Source organism: Lissotriton vulgaris, chromosome 2_1 (genome assembly GCF_964263255.1).
Source record: "Lissotriton vulgaris chromosome 2_1, aLisVul1.2, whole genome shotgun sequence".
NCBI classification, from domain to species: domain Eukaryota; kingdom Metazoa; phylum Chordata; class Amphibia; order Caudata; family Salamandridae; genus Lissotriton; species Lissotriton vulgaris.
In genome coordinates, this window is record NC_141687.1 from 1,469,880,006 (window position 1) to 1,469,907,666 (window position 27,661).

The 27,661-nt window shown below is 42.2% G+C and overlaps 1 protein-coding gene across 1 annotated transcript in view; it reads right to left on the bottom strand.

Moving 5' to 3' along the window:
* The window catches only part of CFAP221 (cilia and flagella associated protein 221), a 663,664-nt gene that overhangs the window by 189,738 nt on the left and 446,265 nt on the right, over nt 1-27,661 (bottom strand). The window contains exon 21 of the mRNA XM_086957336.1: nt 14,222-14,322. Within this exon, the coding sequence (XP_086813462.1) occupies nt 14,222-14,322 (101 nt within the window). The remainder of the gene's footprint in view (nt 1-14,221; nt 14,323-27,661) is intronic.

A 27,661-nucleotide genomic window follows, 5' to 3' on the forward strand; every position in this document is an offset into this window, starting at 1 on the left:
TGTGCAGACAGGAAATTACCATGCATAATTCCTCATATTCTTCTTTATTATGATGGTTTTAACACACATTTACTGTGTAATCTGAGCAGGTGGTGAATGTGTGGTAAATGTGTCAAACAATTATGAAGTCCTACAGAAGGGCATCGGTATGCCAAGAAAGGGATCATGTAAGTATCAGGGCCAACAGTTCTCAGAGTGGGGAGGATGGATGTTTGTCGTTAAAGAACCTGCAGCTATATCCTGGCCCTACTAGATAAGGCGTTACCTAAAGTAAGTAACTTGTTCATCTGATAAAGACATGTAACCACAGATTATTTATTTTAGAATTAGATACCCAAGCAACAACATTCTTGGAGGTGGGTCTGAGAACTGAACTGAGAAAAAGATCCCTGAATAGCCAGTCCATAATGAAAAAACTTAATCAGGCTGTCTAAAGATTTATAGGTGAAGCAAAAAAGACGCTCCACTAGAAGGACTGTGGGAAGCCTGAATGAGAAACATGTGGACAACCTACGCACAGCTGAGAGATAATGCTAAAGGACCAAGGACATCAGCCCATACCACTGAATAAGAGCACCAGCTCCTTCTCATGCAAAGTAGAACGTGATCTAACCAAACTCTCATAAGAGGAGAGAGGGAGTAGAGGAGCACCTCCCACCCCGAGAAAATAACAGCAACCACCCATGAACCAACACTACTGCCTAATGAGGCAACCATGAGGCAACTAACATGAAATCAAAAGAAAACGCAGGTCAGAAAATGTCTGCCATGATGGGAATGAAGACCACCACCCAGGGTCCATCCAAAGGTATAGTCTGAATAAAGGCTAACACACATAAGGCCCAGAAGATACAAATTTCCATTCAATAGACAGAGATATCAGGCAACAATAACTGCCTGAGACTCCAGGAGCAAAGATGGAGCATCATAACTGTGAAGGGTTGAAGCCCCACGATATGGAAACACCGGAAACAATGGATGGCAGTGCATACAAGCACGAAAAGAAATTAGGTCAGAAAGAAATGACCCAAATGGAGATATGACGCATTCCTGACTAAAAGAAGGGAAAACTGACCCACATCCTCCAAAGGAAGAGAGGTAGGACAGAAGACAAAATTCCTTCAAGTAGACGGAATTCACCAAATAAGGTGTAATTGGTATAATGAAGAAGAACATTCAGGAAAAGGTTGGTAAGACCCCAGCCTCCTTAGAATCCTCAAAAAGATGGAACCATAATGTGGCACGGGCACATGTTCCCGAAGGAAAACCTAAGACAACAATTTGCACAACACCAACAAACAAGAGGGGAGAGACTAGGACATCTGAAGAACAACCAATACTGCAGGAAAATGCAATGGCTGTAATCAGAATTGATAAACAAATAATGTCTATAGGAAAAAAGGGAATAAGGCATTCCAGAATGCACAAGAAATAATATTCTCTCTTGGAATCAAGCAGGGAAAAGACAACAAGGATGGTGGCGCAGGACCAAGCTCACTTTGCGGTAGTGGTGGGTTCTGACCATTGCATTAGATACGCCTTAGATACCCAATGCATTAATTAGCTATAGTCAGCAAGTACCTTTTGAGATCAGTGGCAGGAAACCTTCTTGCCAATGCGTAGTGAAAACTGAACAACAAGAAGTGGCAACGCACTAGAAAAGAATTAGGCCTGAGCAAAAATTATGCCCAGGCCAAGCATCCTGCTCCTTGTTCCTTCAACCCCTATATGGAAAGGAGGACACCATTAAAGGGAATATATACCCCATGTATGTAAAAGATAATCCCTATCATGGTCGCAGGGGGTTGTGGGGGAGGTTTATATCGAGCTGGTGCACTACGGAGGTCACAAACCCTTCGTGTTCAGGCACAAAGTCCCTACAAGGGATACTAAACACCAGAAGTTGATCTTGAAATGCCTACAAGGCATAAAGAGGATGGTCCCAGAGAACAGGGAATAAGGCAACAGTGCATCCACATAACTCAAACAAAATACCCTCACTAGAATAAGTATTCAGGTAGGAACACTAGTTTCAGAAAGAAGGCTGTAAAAACATTCATACATAAGCTCACAAAATAACATACACCCAGATATCTAGAAACGTAATCTGTCACCAACAGAACAAGAAGAATCAATCAATCAATCTGTTTTTGTTAAGCGGGACTACTCACCAGTGAGGGTCTCAAGGCGCTGGGGGTGGGAGGGGTCGCTGCAGGTCCAACTGGGTGCTGAGGTTCAGTCGAAGAGCCAGGTCTTGAGATCCTACCTGAATTCGGTCAGCGACGGGGTTAGCCTGAGGTGGAGAAGCAGGGTGTTCCAGGTTTTGGCTGCGAGGTAGAAAAATAATCTTCCTTGAGTCTTGGTCTTGTGGATACGAGGGATGGTGGCAAGGACCAGTTGGGCGGACCGGAGGTGTCAGGTGGGTACGTGCAATGAGAGGCGGTGGTTCAGGTTGAGCACTTCGGTTTTGTTCAAGTTGAGCTTGAAGCAGCGGTCTCTCATCCAGGTAGCGACAGCCTTTACCCCTCGTGGAAGTTGTTTCTGCTGATTGAGGGCTTGTAAAAGAATAAAACTACCTGGAGCAAGCAGGCACACCTCACCGGGTATACCCCTTGAAAAGGGGGCTTCAAAAGAAAAGTCATTGGGCTCCGTCCGGTCAATGACTCTCATGTGAATGAAAAAGGGGGACTTCCCCAAACAAACCTACTATAAGAGTACTAGGAAAGCAGTCGGCAGAGTTAAGAATTTGCTCCACCCTGACTATCTCAAAATTTCTGTAAACCAGAGTCAGCATGCATGCCGAATGGACAGGTGCCATCAAGAGGTATATAATTCAAGGTGGCCTGAACAGCCCTGAAAACCCCAAGGTGAGTAACCAGCCATGTCAACACAGTGCTACTAAAGAAGCCTTAGCCTGACCTACAGAATAAGTGGTGTAAATACCACAGCAAATTATTAGTTTAGCCTCTTGTTGCCCATCCCAAACCAATGAGACAAGATTGTTCCAGGTCTCTTCTGGAAGGGAGGGCTGCAGGTGCTCCAATGAGTCCCACAATGCATGGGAGAAGTATTCAAGAACACAAGAAGAATTGAGGGGTCGCAGTGTAGAACTGGTTGAGAAAAAATATGGCTGCCACAGGAGTCTAATTTTCTGATCTTTCCTTCTGGAAAGACAGCAGAGAATGTATCCACATTTTGTGTGGCCAAAGCAGCCTGAACCACAAAACGATGATGAGTTTGATGTCTAAGAAGACATGTCAGATATCCAGGGGCCAGTGAGAAACAGAACGATCCACAGTGTTACCCATTTTGGGCTTAGCCCAAGCCCCAACAGAATATCAAAAAGAGCCTTACTATAAAGAAGCACCAGCTTTACTCCTGATTGGCCTCGATACAGTACGCCAAGTAAAGGGTCTGTTTTTATTTCCACAAAAGGAATTGTCACATCCAAAACGACAAACTTGTTTGAGCATATACACCAGAGAGGAGCTCACCTCTGATGCTGAGCCAGGAGGGAACAGGAAGCCAGACACTAGGGAAGACCCTCCAATTTAATTAACCAGCTAAACTCCATAAGCGGTTGAACCATGAACTCTACGGGATGGAAAAACTCCAAACCCCTCCATCACCACCATCATCATGTTCCTCAGAAGGAAAAACAGGAGAAATGGCTTCTGAGACTGGCGGCTCCTCCGGGCTGCATCTGACGCCATCCTGCACCGAAGCGGCGATATCTTGTTGAGGGAGAGGGGATGTGGTGAAGCATCAAGCAATGCCAACAGCACCGTCATCGAAGTCGGTAGGCCCAACATCCAAGACAATGGCAGAGTCGGTTACCCAGACCCAGATGTCGAAGGTGGTAACCCCGAAGGGCTATGCACCGACATCTAAACGGATTTAGAATCCAGAAACTGAACTAAAGCCAAGGGCCAATTAGCTGTCGTGGACACAGTCATGGCCTACTGCACCTCCTTGAAGCTTGAGGATGCTCCAGGGGAAGAAGAAGACCCAAAAATACTATGTAGAGAGTTGTAATACTCACTCATATCGTTCAGAGTTGCCACTGCTCTAGAGTAGGCTGGACGGCACGGGGTAGACTTGTTCACCAACTCTTCAGCTGAAGATCAGGGGAGGCCTTATGCGGCAAAGTTGGTTAATGCCACAACTTTGACTGTATAGAGACTTGCCTCGGGACATCAATGGCGAGCAACACCCATGGGAACGGCTCCTGGATCAGACCGGTGGCTGGTCTTTGGAGAGCGAAGGGACCCAAGATCAATGGGATGTCTTAGAAGACTGCAACATCCACACCGCTAGAAGTTTTATCCGATGTTCCTTCAATCAAAGTCATCTGAGTCATGGTGCTTCCCTAGGCACCACAGACAAACAGAGTGAGGGTTCATGGCAGACATTTGTCCTTCACAAGGCTTAAACCCTGAAGACATAAGAAGTTGTTTTTAAAGGCACATTGCTCCATTCGACAAAACCATCGAGGTAGGCAAAAAAACAGCTTGAGGTACCGCTGATTGGATCCACGTTGTAAGCGCAGAAAATACGAAACTGACATCAGGGGAGGGCTTATATGGACTCTGTCGTTGTCACATCCAGAAAATGACCTCACTACTGAGTCACTCGCCGCCATCTACCAAATTGCAGAGGTACTGCTGTAAAAAAAAATCCTGATCCATCTGGTGCTTGGGGATAATTCTAAGATAAGGAATCTGCAGCTAGATGACTCTATCAGATATTATAATAGATGCTTAAAAAGGGCCAGAGATAGTATCCATCTTACATGGGTTTGTAGAGCTTTCCAGATTTTAGAGGCATTACATGAGAATTTCTGGCTTGTGTGATTTTATTCTTGTACCAGGGAACTACTGGCCTGAGGATCCCATGAGCAAATACATTTATAGATCGAGCCTATCGAGCCTAGTGCAGCGCTGCTCTAAGAGATGACCTTTTGGAATTGGTCTGCACTTTTCAAACACTCGTGCTTGTGGCGGCATCCACCTTTCGGGAGCGAGCAGCGACACGCTGGGGCCATCTGTTTCCAATTAGTATGGCAGTGAGCGCTTCTTTACATATTTCTACTCTCTCTCCCCTGCCTGTCTCACCCTCGCCCTCCCTTGTCACCCGTCTCCTCCTAAACAAGTTTGTGTTGTTTTTTGTATCTGCCCCAAAGTCTGTAGGCTGAAATTATGCTCCTTATTAGCACTTGAGTTCTGACAGAAAAGGGAACTGAGGCCACATTTTGCAAACAGACCCGGGCAGCGGTCCATCGCCGCTCCCCGTCGTTGTCGTCACCAGCCTCTGAAAAGTACACGATTTCGCCACCAAGGCTGCCAACCTTGTAAAAATAGAAAAAAGCTGTTCTTTCCTGTTGGCTTCATCCTGCCCCTACATCACAGAATGGAAACAGAGTACTCGCAGTGAGCGCAGACGAGCAGCTGCAAGACATCACATTTTGGGCCACTCACGTGGCTATTTTGTATAAACTAATGGCGGCGCATGTGAAGCGGTGAGGCTGTGGTAGCACTTGAATGGCGTTTGTGCTTCCGAGCCTCCCGGGCGCAGGAGTGCGCGTGGCGCGCCCCCCTCTGGGGACTACTCCTGCCCCCAGGTTTCTGTACTTAATTTTTGTGTTTATTTCATTTTGTGACATGCTACATTCCACAGGTTCTGTTTCAAAATGGCTTAAATATCCCCCGGATAGTTTGTATTGTCATCTGCGGACAGAGGCAGGACCATGTGGTGGTTTCAGCAGGGCCTGTGTTTCTGGCCCTGGGCGTTGGTAGTCTGGTCCTCGGCTTCCTTCATCTTCTCCTTCATCACCTCCGTCCTCCTCCACCCAGTCGACCCCCTGGTCCCCTACATCAGGTAAGTGAATGCAGCGAGTACAACCAGTGTACTGCATCCTATGGCTTTGTCTCACTTTCAAGAAGAATAACTGTGTGATGTAATGCAAATGTAGGTCGAGGCTATCACTGGGTTGCCATTTCGAAGCACTGTAATAGGTGATATTAACACAATTTAGTGATACGTATGGATACCTCTGAAGATTAACATGCTGAGTGCGCCCACTAAGATTTGAGTATGTTACTGCGTTGCAGATCTTAGTGGTAGGTTTTTAAATCTTTGCCTTAACGCGCTAGATGTATTTTGATGTCAACAATCAGTCGGATAATGCGTTTGCTAATCCCTCCTTCACAAAATGACTAAAGACTGTTCCTGAAGAACTTTTTGCCTGCATACATGTCCAGCTTATATTATAGAGGTCCCAGATGTCAATTAATGTAATGGGGTGTCATGGCCATGTTGTAAAAAATCACTTATTTGGCTGCAGTGCTTACTTTGTAAAAACAATATAAGTGCAGGGTGCCAAATTATTTCTTTAGCAATCTTCAACTTCCACCACTAGCACTACCCCCGTCCACCACTGCCCCCTCTTCCACCACTGGCACAGCCCTCTGCCTGAAGAGACTTAAAGCTGAATTGCCACGAGAACCACCTATTTTCAGCTGACGGTTGAGGGGATTCTCCTATGATTAAAAAATAAATAACACTGGCACACTGTCTTATCCAATAAACACATATGCATGATATTTACAACCCAGATGACCAAATTACATGACCCCATGGACAGAAGAAATCAGCATTCTTTAAATGTACATTTCACCACCTTAGTAATATGTTTATACTCCCCTTGGAACTGGCTGCTTATTGCAAGCACAGCCGCGTTGTGATGTATGAAGTGGCTGGGAGTCTGATTGGCGAGACTCAAAGCAGGAACAAATAGAGGGCAGAGATTCTTAATGTTGAAAGCAACTAGTGCATTTCCTGACAGAAATAATCATGTAATCTGAAAATCACAGGTTTTAATTTGGGCAGAGATAACCCAACACTTAATCCATCTGAAGTTAATAAATTAACTTCCATTAAAAGGGTACTATCAACAGCTGCTGGTCAGTTATTAGAATCATCAAAAAATGCTTGTTTAATAGGAGTGTAAAACAAGGTAATGTCATTGTCATCCAAGGTTGATTGCACAAACACAACTGTCTTGGAGAGTTCAGGAAGAAGGTGCATAAAGAGGAGAAGGTGTAAAAACCTCCCCTGCGGACCAAAAACTCGGCAGCCAGGTCTTACTTCCGGCCTGCATACACAAGAACGGAATCAGACGCCTCTTGTTCGGGGCTCCCACAAGCATTAGACTTTCAACACTTTGAAACTCTTCAAAATCCCAGGATGCCTGGATACCCCTGAAGTCCATCTTGGGGAAGGTCTACACCCCCAAGTGTGATACCCACCAAGGTGGAATTGGAAGGAAGGCTGTGGTGTAGGACGGAGAAATGGTGGAAGCACAAGGTTTCCTTTGTTGGTCCATGAGAGCAATTATGCTAAAGTTTCCACACTGGTGTTGATCACTAGAAATTTTTAGATCATCGACATTCTTCCCTGGACCACTAGATCAGCTCAACCACCAGCTCTTTCCTTTACTCATGCATCATTTGCAGTCTCCGGGGTAATGTGGGCAAGTGTCCCTGTAAATTCTGGTGCCTCTTTTTGTCGATGTTTTTCTCACTTCAGGCAGCTCTTCCAATCTCAGGCAGGCATCTTGGCCAGAACTCTGTGTCAAGTGGAGGTAGATGAGTCACAAACAGTTTGACATCTTGAGGGCAGAACAAATCCTGCAGGAGATCAAGTTGGCGGTCAGATGCACCCCAGTTGGCAGGTTGGATAGTCAGAAGCTGAGCAAATCGCCTAGGAAAAAGCAAAAAGTCTGGGGGTGAACCTGCCCAAAGGGCCGGGTCCAACAGCCTTTTGCAGAGGCAGACTGTTTTAAAGCGTTGTGCCTAAACTGGCACATTAAAAATCAGTCTCTACTGGAAATGGAAGTTGACTCCTTCTTCCATACCAAACAGTTGCAGAATAATCAAATCAATTATTCTGTACTTCAGATGATGCTGCGAAAAAGCAAAAGGGTACAATGGCAAAACAACCCTTCATAGTGATCCAACCACTTGAATAACATGCAGCTCTTCCGATGCTCCTCAGTCTTGACCTGAAACAGCTCCAGATTTCTTCTCCCACTCATTCAGCCCTCCTCTTTCATTCTGTCTCTCTGCTTTTTTGTACAGACAGCTTTGTTGACAGAAGATGTTGTAGGACTTAGGATAATGTGCTGCATGGCTAAATACTTATAAGGTCCCAAAGGCGAGACCTATTGGCTGTGTCAATGCTTGATTTAGCTTTTAACCCACTTAGGGCCACGTGTAACCTTGCATGTCTTTAAATAATTGCAGAGTTTGTCACTACCTAATCACAATTTCTTAAATACCAAAGCTATTTTGTGATTCAGAAAGGTTTTACATAATCGCAAAATGGGTTTAACATAACATAACAAGTGCACCTTCACCCAGAGGCATCTTGGCGCTAAATAATAGATGTTTATTGTTACCCAACTCAATGGTACTCATTTTATCGACCTTAGATGAGTGAAAGGCTGAGTGGTCCCGCCGGGAATTGAACCTGTGACCATGAGGTCAAACACAGGACCCTGAAGTGGACGCATTAGTCCACTGAGCCACCAAAAACCTATGCTGAATCGCATTTTGGAAGCAACATATTTTTGGCGCACCTTCTTAATTGTATCATGTAAGGATGGTTTGTGACAGTAATTCCAGTCACATACCATTGATTAGTTACCAACTCCAAAGTTGGGATGGTTACAAACAAGTTGCATACCTTCTGTAACACATTATCTGGTAGAAACTCTATCTACCTGACACCTGACACCAGGGAAATTCAAATGTGAGGAATCTGCATTTAGAAGTCTCTCTCAAACTGATTTATAAAGGGAAATGTTTTGCATTGCACCCATTGCCCTTTGAGACCCCTGGTGATCAATGGGGAGTGGGAACTGGCCCACTACCAACTCTCACTGAGGAATTTTTCAAAATTGAAAACTTTTTTTTAAACAGCAGCAGCTCCTTAATGGATGTCAGGCTGCTTTTAAAAAAAGAAAACAAATCAATTTTAGAAACCAATCACGGGAATAGTCTTCTGCTGTCCCCTGCAGGCTACCTTCCCTGTAATTGTCCATGTCAATGAGGGTCCTCTTAGACAGTAAGCATTAAATGTCAAAACTATAATGAACATAATGAACATGCTAACATATTCTGAGTGATGAAACTTCCTAAAAAAATTTAAGATGGACAGATTAATTTTTTATACGTACAGCAAATGAAGTGTCTGTCTCACAAAAACACAGTACAATCCCTATTTTGTGTTAGTCACTATGAGTATTAGCACAAGCAACAAAAACAACACTTTAAATATTTTTTAAACATTTCTTGATTGTGATTTTTATAATACACAAAAGCAATTTTAATAACGTATAAAGTACCCCACAATGTACCTCATAAACACAGTAAGGAATGAGATCACAATAAGGAATAATAAGGTCATAAGAAAGGAAGAAAAAACAGAGGAAAGAAAGCGAAAGGATAAATGAATCAACAAATAAATAAGGAGCAGAAGAGTTGTCAGGTTTAACCAACACAGTTTAAGCAATACCTAGGGTAACCCTTCCCCACATAAAAAGTAATCCTCTTAAACAAACATATAGCACCACAAACCCCAAGCATATCATCCCAAACACTAATCCTAAAATGCAAGCACTCCAAACACCATCCTAGTTTAATTTGAAAAAAGAAAGTATTAGTCACATGCCAAAGGAAAATAGTCGATGATCACAAAGCCTAGGGAAAAGGACCCTAAACCTCATCAAAAACATGTATTTGATCTTGAACCCTGTATATTGGCGTTTATACGTAGCTAATCTAAAAAGCTCAGCTATTCACTCTTGATGCGTGGGCACCAGTGTAGTATGCCAATGCCTGAAAATACAGATCTTGGCCACCATAAGATTCATTGACATCCATCCATGCCAATGGGAAGTCGTATCATCCAAATCAACAAAGTCATGTAACAGAGCCATTCTGTTTGACTCCTCGAAAGAAATGAAAGTAGTTGAATTTAGCATTTCCTATATAAAATACCAATATGAATTTAATGCAAGACATGACCAAAGCATGTGGTTCACATCGCAAGCTGCGCTACAGCACCTACAGCATGCTGCATTGGGAACTAGATGAGCATTGTACAATTTGAAAGGCGACTAATACCAATTGTGCAGACTTTTAAAATAAGCAAACTTTAAGCGTGCTTCTCTGAGCAAGCGATCATGATACTCTAGGACTTTCTCCCAATCGCCCTCCAAATACTCCACTTCTAACCGCTCCTGCCAATAGGATTTAGCTACAAGACAAATTTCATGTGAGTACAAATTGTCAATAAGTATTTGATAAATATTAAACATACCACCCTTAGAAAGGCCCCACAGTCTGAGGTAGTCAACGACTGGCGAGGTTGGGAGATGTATCGGATCTTGTCCTAATTTACCTCTCAAGCAATGCCAAACTTGCCAATACTTCCAAAGCTGCTACTGGGGAAGGGAAAAATCAGATTTTAACGACTTAAAGGAATGAATCGAGTCCCCATCAATGAGGTATCCAATTATTTTAATTCCTCATTCTTCCCACAAAGCCTAACTAAACGGTTTTTGATCTACAATGATTCCCTCATTATTCCAAAGTGGTGCGTCCTTGTGAACTGTACTATCTGCTCTCAAAATCAGTGCAAATCCCTCCTAGTAGCACACATAGCCCTAATAGTCGGAGGACAGAGAGGGGTTGCTAAGACATGAGAATTGTACAAGATACCCAAGTCCCCAGGAGCATTAATTGTATTCTGCTCCCATATCACCCAATCTGGTTGATCAGTAACAGGAACCAACAGATAAGCCAGTTGCAATACTTTTTGAGCCAAATGGTAAAGACGCATATCAGGGAACTGAAGACCACCTGACCTGGTATCCGCATGTAACCTTGATGATTAAAGTCACAGTTGCTTGCCTGCCCTGATAAACCTCTTAATACTCCTATTTATGGTGTGGGGGGTACAAACAGGAATAACAAGGGGCAGCATACCAAAGATATAGTTGAATCTAGGAGCAGTCACCAACTTAATCATCTATACCCTACCCCAGAAAGAGACCTTTAAGGTGGACAATCTCACAAAGTCCTGTTTCATCTTAATAATCAAGGGCTGAATATTATCAACCACATATCATACAAACCTCTATTTATCAGCAGACCCAAATACTTCAAACCTGAGGCCTTTCATATGAGACCAAAGTTGCCTTGCATGGTTCTCTGCCTCACACTTGGACCTATGTATCTTATATCCGGAGAAAATTGAAAAAAGTCTTGATTAAAACCATGAGTTGGGGAACAGAGGAGGCAGGATCACTCAAAGTCAACAAGATATAATCTGCGTATAATATGATCTTGCACCAGGTGTTTCCACTTCTTGAAGAAGGGGAGACTAATGTATTGCCACCACCAATGTCTCAAATGCTAAAAGGAACAAAGGTGACAGTGGGTAGCCCTAATGCATGCCTTGTAAAATTTGAAAGGGTTTTGATAAGTGACCTCCACAATCAATCTGCACTGACGGGGGCTCAGAATAGCCACTGAATTTGGGCAAAAAACTGGACCTAAGGTGAGACAAAGATATCCCCATTCAACCCGGTCATAAGCCTTTACGGTATCCAAAGTAAGCAGCAGCTTGTCATCTGGGTCATTCTGAACTTGCCCTATTACATTGGACAAGAGACCCATGTGATTTCAAGAAAAACAACTTGGTACTAATCACACTTGAGAGCTATCTATAAGGCTAGAAACAACTTTCTTGAGGCAAGTTGCAAGGACCTTAACGAGTATCTTCATGTCTGCATTAGGAAGCAAAATAGGAAGATAACTGGCACAATTTGTAGGATCTTTCTCAGGCTTCAAGATTAGGGTGATGATCGCTCTATTAAACTCTGGTCGAATGACAGATTCACCCTCTAGCTCCTTATGAAGCCTATAATGAAGCAGAACCATCAATCTATGTTTATGTTACAAAAATACAATGGGAAACAATAATCTGCCAGGGCTTATTATTTTATGTACTCCTGATAGCCTCTGAGATCTCCTCCATTGTGATCTCTCCCTTCAGCAGCAGCCTAATCTCCTCAGACAAGAAAGGCAAATGGAGATCCTGAAACAAAATGTGCTCAGAAGCAGCATCAAGAGGGGCCTCTAAACTATAAAGTGCTGAGAAGAGGATTGTGAACGTATCTGTGATCCGCACTGGGTGTGTGAGTAAACTGTGTGTTTCGCTGGAGTGTGCTTCTTGCTGATGCAACTGAGCTACAGGAAGCCTGCCTACCTTTTGACCTTGTTCATATTGATGCAACTTCAAACAAAGGAGGGCATATTCTGCTTGTGTAGTAAAATGCAAATTAAAATCATATTTTGCTCGCTCCAATTGACCTAAGTAAGCCGTTGTGGGATGCCCACATATGATTCATTAAGATCACATACTACCCTCTCATTAAGATCACTTACTACCCCCTCCAAACAAGATTGTGTATCACTAAGTTTTTACTTGGGAATCGCCAAATACCGCATGAGCATACCTCTCACAATGGTCTTACCTGCTGTCCATAAAACCTGCGTTGATTTTGTAGATGATTCATTACCTAGTAAGAATTGACATAAATGGCAAATATGTTTTTGTTTACTCTCCGAGTTACGGTAATGGGAGATATTTTGTCACCCAACGCTTTGATGTTGGGGGCACGTGTCCTAAATTCAATTCCGAAACTGTTAGGGCTTGGTCAGAGAGTCTCCCAGGTACAATACTACAATTATTCAGGAAGGCTAAAGCGGCATGGGACATTAAAAAAAAAAATCGACCGGAGAACAAGCCCAATAGACACAGGAGATAATGCCTATCCCTAGGGTGTAACAACCACCAATGGCTCTTCAAACCATGCTCACTCACTACACCATTCAAGATTGCGCTATCCCATGCGTAAGTCCTATCCATTGGGCCAGAAAGATCTAAATGGGGATCAAGCGCTATATTCTAGTCTTCCCCCATAATTGCCATGGTGGAATCCAACTCAGTGAATAGTCTGCTTAGCCTACACTGACCCCCCACAATCAAAATATGATCCCTACATTTAGATTTTATGAGGACGATGGATCCATCAATGTTTTCAAGACAGTAACTGGCAGCTTTATGAACGAGAATGGCAACTCCACACATTTTTAAAGAAGACTGGGAACTAGAAAAAATGAGGAGGGCAGTATACTGCTACTAATAACATGACCTACCCAATCTCTCCTTTATTTACTAGATTCCAGATGTAAAATATGGGATTTTGCAATATGGCCATGTCTGGAAATTTCAATGCAATGCAAGACAGTACCTTTTTCCTCTTAATGAAGTGGCTTTGGCCATTAACGTTAAGGAACAGTATGCACAAATGGTTGACCATTGACACCGTTGCAGGGGGCATGTGAGTATTTGCATGGATGAGTGAGAGGGTGTGTGACAAGTTGTATTGGTTTGTCAATAGGTATGCGAATGGTTTTGTGGGTGTGTGAGTCAGTGTATGGGAACCTGGTGGTGTGAGTGGGTGTGTGAGTGGTGCTGTGGGTGATGTCATCAGTGATGTCATTTGAGATGTCATGAGTGATGTCACTGACCATGGCATGAGTGATGTCATATGTGAGGTCATAAACAGTGCATTGAGGGGGTGTAAGTTATAGTCAGCTCAGGTAACTGTAACTTCTGAATTTCTATGTTTTTTTTAGAAGTGAAATGTGAGCCTAACTATAATGTCCATGTAACCTTTGGTTTTTTGAGAGAGAAAGAGAGAGAGAGAGAGAGAGAGAGAGAGAGAGAGAGAGAGAGAGAGAGAGAGAGAGAGAGAGAGAGAGAGAGAGAGAGAGAGAGAGAGAGAGAGAGAGAGAGAGAGAGGGGGTATACATATGTATATATATTTGAGAAAGGCAAGAATGTAATAGGTTAAAACAAAACAAAAACGAGAAAAGGGGGACTCCAAATACAAAAAGGAGAAAACAACTTTAAACAGGCGGATAAACCTCCCAACCCTCTATAAGAAAAGCATGAACAACTGATTCATTTATGTATTGCTGTGAAGCTTGAATACTTCCAAAGCAAAAGAGATGTAGCTATTTAAGCACTTATTTGAGTTGGTCAAACATCACAAACTAAAAAATAAAAAACATTTTATTTTTACCTGTGTGACACACGGGTGCTTGTGAGCAATGAAGCCGTTGACAAGGTTGATAGAGCAACTGGTGTGAACCTTTTCCAGTTCATTATCCCTTTAATCACTTCCTGGAAAAGTGAAATATTAACTGTAAGTGCTCAAGTAGATAAAAAAACAAAGAATACTCATTATTCTTTTATCAGAAAAAGAGTGCCTCCAAGTTTATATGTGAGGTTTCGGGAAAGGAGAAAAAAAAACAGCCCTCAGTAATGACTCTTCTTAATCAATCTACATTCATCAATTGAATGAATCCAATATAGAATGATCCAGAAACATTTGTTCACATTTTTATTTTATTTTGCATGGTTTACTTATTTTCTGACAATTTTTCTTATTTTAATATATTCAATTTTTACATAAACATTTTCTATATATACATATATTACTTAAAACTCATACATAGATTCCACAAACAATACTACAATAAATACAAAATCAAAACAGCACAATACACAATTGAACATTTGACCGCCTACTTGCAACTCCCTGGCTCGCACTCATACATCACACCCATGCCCTTTCCATATAAACAGGTCCTTTAGACCACCCAGTACAATACTCTTTTACAGCAACTAAGGAGACCATTCTTCTTTAACCTTCCATTGATGTGATTTGAACGGGGTTTTTCAAACAAAATTGGTCAACGCACGTTTTGATGGGATACAAGTACTTTCAACCACCTTCTTCGGGACCTATTACTCTTGAGTTTCTTTTTAAACCCCATTCAACAAGTGGGGTAATCTCTAATGAAATAAAGAATATACATGTTTAAGGGTCACGCCTATATATTGAATTGATCTATAGCTTTAAAAATACCTAAACACAAATGCTTCAACAAAACCTCACTGTATCACCAGTAAATTCACCGTGTTTAGAAAAGATAAAAGGAAGATTGTGCAAAAAAGTTGTTTTTACCTCAAGACTTAGGAAAGTGAAAGGGTCAAGCTACTGCTACCGTACAGATTCCGCAATGCACTAAGCTCCAGAGTGACAGAGAGAGAGAGGCAAACAGTGAGAAGTTGAGGTTGAAGATCAAAGTTACATTGACCCCCAATGGAAAGAAGAAGTTCCCAGTGAACAGAGCAGACACAGACAAAGCTAATCAAAGTTCAAGTTCGAGTCTCGGTTTGAGGTCAAGTCAAAGTTCCTTGGACAGTAAAGAAACTCTGACAAAGACTGTTGCTGAGGGAGAAAGAGTTGAGGAAGATATTCCAAGGAAGATTGCATGCAAAAGAAAACAACATTGAACTAGAAGAAAAGTCTGATACAAATAGATTCCGTAACTAGTGGAAGTGAGTCACCAGTGGCCAAGAGATTATTGAGAAAAAGAGTTCCAAATAGAAAATATACCACGCCTGAATGGGTGTTCTGAGTTTCAGAAGGTGAAGATGAAACAGTGTTGGATGACCATACGTTTGTGAATTAGTGACAGCATAAATTTGAGAGTAAAAAAACTGACTTCGAAACAGAAGAAGAGTCACATTGAATTAAATAAAGAGACTTTTTGAGATAATGTTTTTAAGACTGCTGTTTCTTGGAGACAACACCACCAACGTATTTACAATAACATGTTTACAGAAGAAACCGTTATACAAGGCCATATAGGGCAACTTGGGACAGGGCTATCCCTGCATTCTGGAATCCTTCATCGTAGTTAGCCCCACCATAGAGATCGCCCACATTGAACGTCTCATTCCATAGAGAGCACAATACAACACAGTCAAACAAAAAGAACTGAAACCTGAAACATATTTGAAAGGAACTTTTGAAATGAACAGTTGAAAAGAAAACTGAGAAGACTACGTAAAATTTTTGTTTGATTATTATTTTAATTTTAAAAAGAAGAAACATAGTATAGTTTTATTGTTGATCTATGAACTGTTTTACCACAATAATGGCTTTATTTGCAATAGAAGATGGAATACTGTAAATGCTATAAAATTGTAGGGTTGGTGTCAATAATAATAATATTAGTGTAACTGTTGCTGTGCTTACTGACTCCTGTGGTATATGCTTCATATGGTGGTAGAAATGCTAATGTTTATTTACTAATAAAAGAAATTAGTTAAAATATGAGGTACCAGTGGATAGAGAAAACTTAGTAGGTTTATTTAAGGATAATGTGCATACTAAAATGATTAGAGAATATGTAGATATAAAGAAAGTTAGTGGGTGTTAGATGTGTGCCTATGTTCCTACATCAGCTAGGGAAGGCTCTACTAGCATACAGCTTCCTATTTCCTATTCACTGTTGTGTAACATGCATATAGATTTTTTTTACCACAAGGAGTTTCCTTCTCCAAATTTGAATTAGTTTAATGTGCTTTTAGAAGACTTGGCTATTAGAGAAGACATCCGAGAAATTAGATAAAGTACATTTTTGAGAGAGATTGCTCAAAACAAGTATGTTACTAACACTGCCCAAGGTTATGTGTGTCTGTCGAGTATCGAGGAGCATACTTTTATTAGAAAATACAAGGAGGACCAAGTAAAGGTAGTGAGAAACTGTGAAGAATAGAATGTTGCATTAGAAGAGATGAATGAGTAAGAGGAATTTAGATTGTCAGTATATATACTAAATTGAGAATGGGATAAAAGGTGAGATATGTATGATAAGGCAAAGTTCTTTAAAGGGAAGTGCGGTACTTTTTGTAGGAGAAAGTGAGTGTGATATAACTAATGAAGTTAGTGGAGATTATGTGCTTGGTGGAGAACCTATTCTAAGGGGAATTTAGTATATCTGTGGGAAAACTGCTTATTTCAGGTTCAGGTTTTAAAGTCTTTATTTCGATAATAAAATCATAAAAGACAACATTTAAAACATATTAAGACATTTGGACAGCCGAATAATATTCCATTATAATAACATTTTACAATAACAGCAATGTTGTCCTAATTCATTATAATTTAACTTAAATCACTTTTAAAGTTAAAAGTAGTTATTAAACATCCAAGAAATACAAAGACAAACCTGACCAGAAGATACTAAAAAGAGGATTTTAAAAATACGGAGTAAGTAAAACCATTCCTAATACAATGTACATTATCCTGCATTTAAGAAAAACAGTTATACTTTAGTTAACAAATTGAAAAACCCTATTAATGGTTTTGTCTGCTTTTTGCCCTGATGGCCCAAGCCCACCCTAGAAATTTAGCTATGCTCACCATGAACACCTTCGAGGTGTTAGTTTTAAAACCCAAATAGCCTCAGAGGAACTTCTGAAAGGGAGGCGTTGAAACAGAGGTTTTATCCATTTTGTTCGTGGCGCTAAGTAGGTCGGACAGGCAAACAAGAAATGACCCTCAGTTTCCTTATGACCTGGGCACCAACTGCAAAATTCCGTTGCTCCATTGACCCAATTTTTTGTAAAAGAATTCATTGGCAGGGCTCCTACCCGAAACTGGTGGTAAAGTTTCTTATCCAGCGGTCTGGTGATAATATCCCAGTAAGTCTCACGGGAGGGATCCAACTAAATGGTCAGAAACCTTCCCGTTAGACTAACAGAGCTGGAAGCAGTCACCAACGATTGACGGACCGAGGCCCAGTACAATGCCTTGAATTCCTGTTTTGAGGGAAAGGCATTAGTGCCCGGAGATACCCACAGCTGTTCCAGTCCCATTTCGACCAGAATGGTTTTTACCGTTTGTAGACAAGGAATTCTCCCGGAACCCCTAATTGACCTCACTTCAGCCAGTTCCTTTGCAAAGAGGGTGAGGTCAGGCGAGGTCCATATGCGCCTCCAAAGGGCCACCAATCTAAATCTTGCCATATCGTTAATTGGGTTGCATCCCAGATCCTGGCAGAGGGGTATAGAAGGAGAAGATTGGGGTAACCCTACCAAGCTCCGTAAGAACTTACACTGGATTTTGAATAGGCTTGAGAGATCCATGAATCCCCAGAGATCTGCACCATACAGGATTGCAGCATTAATCTTAGTATCATAAATCTTTAACGCTGGGGTGACCCGTTTTGTAATCGATCTCTTTTGCTCGCTCAAAAGGCAGCCAGTTAGTCGGGCAAATTTTAGCTGTTGAGCACCTACTTGCTCTTTCCATCGCAAGAGACGGTCCAGGGTAACCCCTAAGTAAGTCATGGTCTCAACTTGTTCCAAGTTGACTCCACTCATACTTACAGAGCTCCGGACAAAATGACTCCTAGTGAGGACCATAAACTTGGTTTTGCCCACATTTACCTTAAGGTCATTGATGACACAGAACTCCTCAAAGCGGTCCAGAGCCCGCTGTAAGCCACTGCGTGTTTTAGAGAGGAGTAAAGTGTCATCGGCAAAGATAAGCATTGGGAACCTTGTCCCTGCCAGCGAAGGGGCATCAGTGGGGGTGTCTGCGAAGAATTTAACTACTTGATCGATAAATAACAAGAAGAGTGTTGGCGCCAGGACACACCCCTGACGGACTCCTCGAGTCACGGGAAAAGATTCCGTCACTTGTCCCTGACCTCCCCACCTCACCCTTGCATAGTTGTCCTCATGCATTTTAACAATTAGATCAAGTAGTTCCATTGGTAATCCTAAATCCCTCAAAACACACCACAGTTTATCCCTCAGCACTAGATCGAATGCCGACTTCAGATCAATAAACGCGGCAAAGATGGTTCCACCGCCGAGCAAGACCACCTTCCAGTAGATTAGACAAAATCTAAACACCTGGTCGATGGTGCTCGTGCCCGATCTGAAGCCTGCTTGCATAGGAGACAGGATATCCTCTAGTTCGATCCAACTTTGAACTCTGCCCAAAACCATTCGTGCAATGACCTTTTGAAAGGAGTCAATGAGACTAATCGGGCGATAGTTGCCCGGGTTGGACCTGTCGCCTTTTTTGTAAATTGGGAGAATCTCCGCCCCCTTCTACGACTTGGGAATTTTAGCACCTTTAGCTATTGCATTTGCAATCTTGGTTATGTACGGCACCCAGAGGGCGGGGTTAGCTTTAAACAAGTCAGTAGGGATTAAATCCATCCCTGGTGCTTTCCCCCGCTGGGTCAAGCCAAGAGCTAGCTCTACCTCGGTTTTTGTGAATATCAGTTTCTCCCCACATATAGGTGTCAAGGGCACCTCACCCAATATAGAGGGGGGTTCAAAAATCTCAACACTAAATTGGGCCGAGTAATGATTCACCCAAGCTTCAGGGGGCACATGGTTTGTAGGAGTACGGGAGTCTGAGTCCTTGCCCCTTTTTACCAGTTCCCAAAACTTAGTCTGGTTATTCGAAGTGGAGGCATCCAGAAGATCGGACCAGTACATATCCTCCCACTCCCGTTTGGCTTCCCACTGAGTTTTCTTATACTGCGCCCTTGCTGCCTTAACTACACACATGTTACGGGACTTAACCGCTTTGACAAGATGACTATGGGCCTCCCTGCACTTTTTATTATACCATTTCTGGCGGGGGCCGTATAATTTAGCGGTTCCCTTCTGACATGGTAGAGAAAGGAGAAGCTTAAGCTGATCCAAACAACACTCATGGAGGTCAATAATAGTGCTCTCAGAGCTAACCCCCCCTGGATCATCAGGCAGTATTTCATTTAACGTGTTGGAAACCACAGTCTCAATGCTCTCCTGTAAGGTCTCATCCCCCGCTAACCTAGACCATTTTAGCCTCCTTCGGTCATTAGTCAAAACGACATCCCCTGTCCAGGATGTGTCTGGTTCCTTCAATCTTTCCATTCCCGGCAACCTTAGCTTAAGTGTCAAGGGGTTATTGTCGCTTTCTGGGCGGGGTACCACTTCTATGTCTACCAACAGAGGACAGAATTCCATCTTTAACAGGAAGTAATCTATCCGACTTTTCCTTAGTCCATTGTTGAAGGTATAATTGGCACCTAGATCAGATGAAGAGCGACCATTTACAGCCCTTAGCCCCCAGGTTAAACATAGAGTCATCCAGTTCAAGGCAGCCTCAGTCGCTTTGACAATTTTATTGGTCATCAAATCCGGAATGTTTCCAGCTGCGTCCTCTGCGGACCCCCAACTGTCCCCGGCGACATAGAGCGGCTCAAAAGTACAATTCAAGTCTCCTGCTAGAAGAATAAAATTATCTCTACCCAATCCAGCAAGGTATTTGTCCAATACATCCAGAATACCAGGGCAGCGGCCGCCCGGTAGGCCTCGTGCATATATATTAATAATAATCAGGTCCCGATGGCCATCCTTACTCAATTTAATGGCCAGAAGGTCCGGGTTCTCTACAAATATCTCAGTTGGATGATAGCCCAATGCCTGCTTCACCCAAATCACCAACCCCCCTGATGCTCGCCCTTTACTACCCCTAATAGCTGGTTTAAAAAAGTTTACAAAACCTGCCCTATGAATTGAATCTGGTGCCCAAGTTTCCTGTAGTAAAACAACATCAAATTTGTCAACAAACTCCAACCAATCCTCAGAGTACATGCGTCCCTTAACCCCTGCTACATTCCAGGACACTATATTAAGTGTTTCATATGGAGGAGCTGCGATATCTGGTGAGTGATGAACCATTGACACTGATACAGCCGGGATCGCCAGTTCACTCCCTTTTCCTGCCCTATTCTCCTTGTTGTCAACATTATCCAAACTTTCCCCCACCAACATTACCTCTGTTGGGTCCTCAACAGCTGCTGCAGCATATTCCTCAGTTACATGTGCCCCCAGGCCTGCCTCTTCATAATTTACAAGAGGTGGAACCCCCCGACTTGGCATAGCTACCACATTCCCACAGTCCTCAGCAGACTTATTCTTCCTAGTCGGTGTATGTAGTCAGTCTATAGCCTCAAGGTCGGAAAGGGGCCCAAAGCGGTTAAAAAGTAGAGGATACTGCTGGGGGAAAGGTGTTCTTGCTATAGGGTACCTCCTAACTGGAGGTCTCATGTGAGTGGGGCCTAATGGAAAATTACAATGTCTTTGAGGGTAGAAATAAACAAGCCCCAAAGTTTGTACGTCCCCCTGTCTAGCAAAACTGGCTTCCCTTCGAATGGTATCCACCACCCAAGGATCCTTGAACGATATTAATATGCAATCGCCCTCCAAGTCTTTGGTGCCATATCCCACCCAATCAACTCTCCTTACAAAGAGAATTTCAGTAGAAGATGATGGTGGCAAGGGGCGATTTTTATTCAACCAGAATATCACCTTATTGCGTAGGTCCCCATATGACTCCTTAGTACCATCTTTTAACGGGGCAACACCTGTTAACACTATTGTGTATTGGGTTGCCTCCGGGGGTAAGTCTGCGCGGGGAACAGTATACTTATTTAGTTTCCCCACAATTGGAGTTTTGATGGTCTTGTGATTAGCTATTTGCCCTGGGAGTGGCTGTAATGAAGTACTAGGGGTAGGTTTTACCCGATCATCCGACCGGGATGCTTGAGACCTATCTGGATTGGGTTTAGCAATGACCTTCTTCTTAAGAGCCTGTGACAAGGTGCCTGCAGCTGCGATGCTGGGATTGTCTCTAGGCCTCCCCCCGCTGTCGGTTTGCTAACAGCTACCCCTATTGGTACTGGGTTAGTGGCTTTACTAGTGGAAGCATTGTTTATACGTTTTGTTTTGCTTACCGACTGGGTAGGAACCCCTCCCACTGGACTGGGGATAGTTAACTTTTGTAGTAAGCCCAAGTTTGTGCTCACTACTGTCTCCAGAGCATCTAATTTAGAGGTCATCAACCTTGTTTGCTCCAAAACAGGAAGCAGGAGGGTTTTGATCATAGCCTCCATTTTTACCAATAGGATTTTGTCACTATTGAGGCATGTTGGACAGGGATTAGATGACCCCAAGGGGATAAAGGAAGAGCAAAGCACGTTGGGGAATGCCGAAGGTATTTGGGGGGCTGGGGGATGCTCAAGGTCAGAAGCATCAATACTAGATGGATCATTTAGTTTGGGCAGCTTATGGTCTCTCCCCCCCCTGGTGGCTCAAATCTTGCTTTCTCTTACGGGATACCAATCCTGATCCCGAGGGGTCAACCTCTACTGGAAAATTCGAGACAACATTGTTAGATGAATGAAGAATTTCTAAACTAATGTCGTTTTCCCCGCTATTCTGGGTTTCATCCCCCCCCGCTTGACTGAGTATCGTCCAGGTTCTGGTCAACATTAACCAGAAAAGCTGAAGGGCCCACCCCCTCTCCTTCTATGTGAACTAGTGCCTCAGTAGTAACAGAGTGTACACAGTTAAATGATGCATGGGCAACAGGACTGGTGATTGTTGCCAACCCACCCAACGAGGAACGCTTACCCTTAACTAGATCTAAGGAGAGTCTTTTTTCCGCCATCGCTATTTCCTTTTCCAATATCCCTGTTGCTCGGTTGATAAAAGCATCAAGTGGGCCCGAAACAACTCCCTTAGTTGTTTGTAGTTGGACTGTACGGTCTTTACCTGATCTTAAAGGCATGTTACAATCTACTTGGGCCAGCTATACCTATGTTGTATCGCCCACGCTGTTAATAACAAATGTTTATATAACTCTATAGAGCCCACACAATGGAAGTGATATACCATCTACCTTAAACACAATTTGCCAGGGGTTCTGGCCCAACCGAATCTCAGCCGGCCACAGACGGTCCCGCCCTTGTCCCGGGCTTCTCCCGGCGCACTCCCGTGCGCTCCCGCGCAGCGGGTGCACTGAGTACCTTTGAGCAAGAGGGGATTGGCTGATGGGCGGGTGGGCGGGGCCAGCAGGGAGAGAAGCCCAGGTGTGGTCAGTGGGGCTCGCAGGGACTCCTGGTAGCTGGAGTCCCTGCCTCAAAGCTCGCAGCCATGCCGGCGACTCCACGCGCCCCGAGGTCTTCCCAGGTGCAGCTCCTCACTTGCAACAGCTCCGGGTGGATGCAGGACGCTGCGGGGCCCACGAAGCGGGTCCGGCGAGTCGTTGGGCTCCCCGCAGAAACAGAAGGTCAGTGGCAGCAGTAATTCAGGGCGGGCAGCAAAGCACACAGCAAATCCGCAATGGAAGGGTCCCCTTATTTCTATTTGCTTAGAAAATGGATTGGTTTTGCATGCGAATGTAGAAATAAGTCTATCATATGCAATAAAGCGGCTGAACTGCAAGGGGATGGAGAGCATCATAGCACCTCCACAAAAAGGGAAGCATTAGAAGAGTGCACACAACTAGAAAGCTTATTAGCTTCAACGTTGGCCTCATTAATTTGTTTGAAGCCGGACCTCATCTGGATTAAAGGCAGTAGGAGGTTTAAATTGTGCAAGCCCTATACTATCCACAGAATAATCAGACAGCCTTTTCAAGTGGTATATTTGATTGGAATTCAAAGAATGACTCCACCTCTGTGGGAGTTTGTAGATATATTTTCCAACCTGCGAAACATCCTTGTTGATGGTGGGCTTATACCTTCTTGAACCAGCAGTATTAAAAAGGCAGTCGTCAGTGGATTTGTAACCTAATATATTCATATGAAGGCAATTGATAATTTTTGTCTTGAAGAAAGTGGTTGTTACAATTTCCACAGAAACGCATCCATGCATTTGATATGCCAAGTTGAGGAACAGATAAACACATTAGAAAAGGATTGGTTTGTCTTCATGTGTTTGCTTGATTGATTCCTACAAACTAGCCCAAATCAATGACAGATGTAATTGTCTTGTATGTTTTCTCTGTTTTTAAATGAGCTATTTTGTGCATTGGTTACGCATTTTTAAAGTAAATTTGTATTTAGTCCTCTTTTATTGAATACCTTTTAATCTTTTGAAAAATTGCAGTGATATTTAGTATAAGAATTATTTTATTAAAAAACTTGTGATATGTATCTTTAGTTGACAATGTAGCATTCTGCTCTTTCACGATTGGGGTGATCGATGTTTGCTGTGTGAGTGTCCATGTGTGGAGTTAATAAATGACCAGTGGTCCCAAAGGGATTTACTTTTGACTTGACAGTCTTTCACAGAGCCCTGTCCGATTTAGTCTGTGGGGCCCCTCTTACTGCATTTACCTACATTCCTCAGCAGGCCAAACTTGGTCCTGTGCCCGACCTGCACTCCTTTGTGGTCGGCCTGAACTTGTGACTTTGTCCGAGTCTAGTGTGATCATATACAAGCAGTTGGCACTTTGGGGCTTTTGGTGCTACTTTTATCTAAATCTTTAAAATTGCATATCTCTAGGTCTACTGATTGCACTTTTGTCGTTTTGGTCACAAATAATTTATTGTAATGTAACATATTTTCCTAAACTCATGTGAGATTTTTCTTGTGTTTTGTTTTCACTTTATTACTGTTTAAGTGCTGTTTGAATGCTTTACATACTGATTCTAAGTTAAGCCTGACTACTTTTGTGCCAAGCTACTAGAGGGTTGAGCACAGGTTAATTTATTGGCATTTTTATGGTGCACCCTGAAAATGATTGGGGCTGTTGCTTGAGTAGGGTTTCACCCCACCACAACCACCAACCCAATTTCTCACAAGGATCATGTCTACAACCAGAAGAAAATGGTAGAGGAACATTCTCAATAGCAACTAAAGATGATGATGGTGTCTGCTAACTTATGGATTATTAATAAAGTGTACTAGTTTATTTTAGTTATTATTAAAAAAAATAGTCACAGGGGAGGAAACTGAATACTCATGATTTTATGATTAATTATTATTGTTGCACTTGAAACGATTTTATTTAAAGGTTTAGAAGTGTTTGTAGTTTAATAATGCCACATTTCTGCAGAGATATCATTTTATTAATATGGATGTTGTTTTGCTGCTTTATGCATCTAGCTCCTTCTCATTACTCATCCCAAACAATATTTCCTTGCATGTCTTCTTTCCCCACAGTCTTCTAAGAGCACAGAATACTGTGACACCACTGGTTATTTACCTAAGAGAACATGAAGATTGAGTGAAACTTTCTTTGTGTACTGAATGTATCATTCTGAATGATACTCCCACTGGAAGATTCAATGTTGGTTTGCTAGCATACACTAGTGTATGAGCCTATGTTTGAAAGTGTTTTACCTTGTGTTGCACATAAACTGACTGTGCTGTTGCTGTGGAAGCTGATGGAGTTTTCATTTTCCTTAGAAATGGGTTAGTGGTATATTTCTGTACGACCACCTAAATTCTGATTTTCTCAATATGTTATCATCACTAGTTGTGCCATGCTGAATTTACATTTTTTGCTTATTACTTATTAATAAAACATGTATAAAAACCCTGGTTTTTGGGATGAGGCAGCGACTTTAATGATTGCTCACAGAACTCTGTCATTTAGAGAGAGCCTTTCCTTTTCTCCTAGATGCACTAAGTTTATGATTTTTTGTTGCTCATTTGGACTAATAATAATTCTGATTTCTGCCTATGTACTGTATTTCTGAGTCTATATGGCACTTCTCTGTGATGCCTATTTTGAGATTTTGTAATAAAACCCTTTAACTTTTTTGATGATCTAGAACCCAGTTATTAAGTGGTCCCAGTCGATTTGTGGCACCTGATGTCAAGGAGGGTGGTGAATCTTATTGCAAGATCAAGGATGTAGAAGCCGAGTCACCACAGTTAAATTTTGGGGTGATCAAACTATTGGGATGTAGTAAAACATTGGAGTGCGGCTCCCACAATAACTCCACACTACCAGGTCCCTTCCATATACTTCTTCACTTGCCTTAAAATCATTGTCAACCTATAATATCCACACCCACTCCTATGCTCTTAAACAATATCGATCTACACATCATCAACAAAAATCATGGATGACAATACGATCTGTAGGAAAACGTCATTGGGGACTTTAAGTAAGTTGAACTTCAACCGAAGAAAGGTTCTATCAGGCACACAACTTTTATTAGTTGGACGGCATACATACGGTAAGAAACAGTCAGCAACTGAATGGTGCTAACGGTCAGTCCACGGTATGTATGTATGTATGTATGTATGTATGTAGCCATTAAAAACATTTGAAAACACAGACCCTGGAGTGCGAGTCTCTTTGTGTGGTTCCTGCTAGGACGATAGCTGGGAGCCCTTTCTGACACATATATATATATATATATATATATATATATATATATATATATATATATATATTCACTGAAAAAACCATAGGTTATAGACCATATATAGTTAGGAATTCGCATTTACAAAACCTTATTTTACTCACATAAAACCATTGAAATTCCATATATAGTTAGTTGCACTAACTATATATCGCGCACCCGCAATCCACTGCTGATGATGTCACATATTACATCATTCATGACATGGTCAGTGACATCACTGATGACATCACTGATGACATCTCAAATGACATCACTGATGACATCTCAAATGACATCACTGATGACATCACTGATGACATCTCATTTGACATTACTGATCACATCACTGATGATATCATTCATGTGATAATACGATGAACCTCTTCAGACTCTAATATAACCTTAGATACAATCAGTGTAAACAGACACTCACAGACTGTCACTCATCCATGGAGTTACTCACACACCTAGTCAGTCATGCAAATAATCAATCACACCTCCATTTCCTCAACTATACAGTTATACAAACTTTACTTATTCAAACATATACTAACACATATTTACCCTCTTATACAATCCCTGATACAAGTTCACAATGATCCATACAGCCACTCACACATTCACTGGCTCTTATGCACAGTTATTTATATATGTCAACTCTCACATGTACTGTGTTTTACATATGTACTTACTTTGACATGTAGCACTGAGATATCCATTCACTCACCAATACACTCATGCACACAGTCAACCGCCCATACAGCTGTTTCCACATGCACTTTTGAAACCATACATCTAGTGAATCAACTGCTCACACATCTATGCACAGAGTCATACACCTCCCAGCCACCCACACACACACTCAGTCTCCCATACAAATACTTGGGCAACCAATCAATAACCCATATAGTTACTCATATAGCTACTTATCAACACATACAACAGTTTACAGAACAACAGACATAATGATGCACAAATTAAGACAGTTTAGTCACTAACCCATGCACTCAGTGAGACACATTTAATCACTCACTCATACAGTCAGTCATGCACCTACTAAATCCTTCATCCAGACACTTATACATCCACTCATTCTTCAATATGTAAGACATATTTTAACTATACAGAAACATACAGTCACTGGATGTTGTCATCAGTGATGTCATTTGAGATGTCATCAGTGATGTCATCAGTGATGTCACTGACCATGTCATGAATGATGTAATATGTGACATCATCAGCAGTGGATTGCGGGTGCGCGATATATAGTTAGTGCAACTAACTATATATGGAATTTCAATGGTTTTGTGTGAGTAAAATAAGGTTTTGTAAATGCGAATTCCTAACTATATATGGTCTATAACCTATGGTTTTTTCAGTGAATTTTCAAGGTTTTGTAAATGCTAATTCCTAACTATATATGGTCTATAACCTATGGTTTTTTC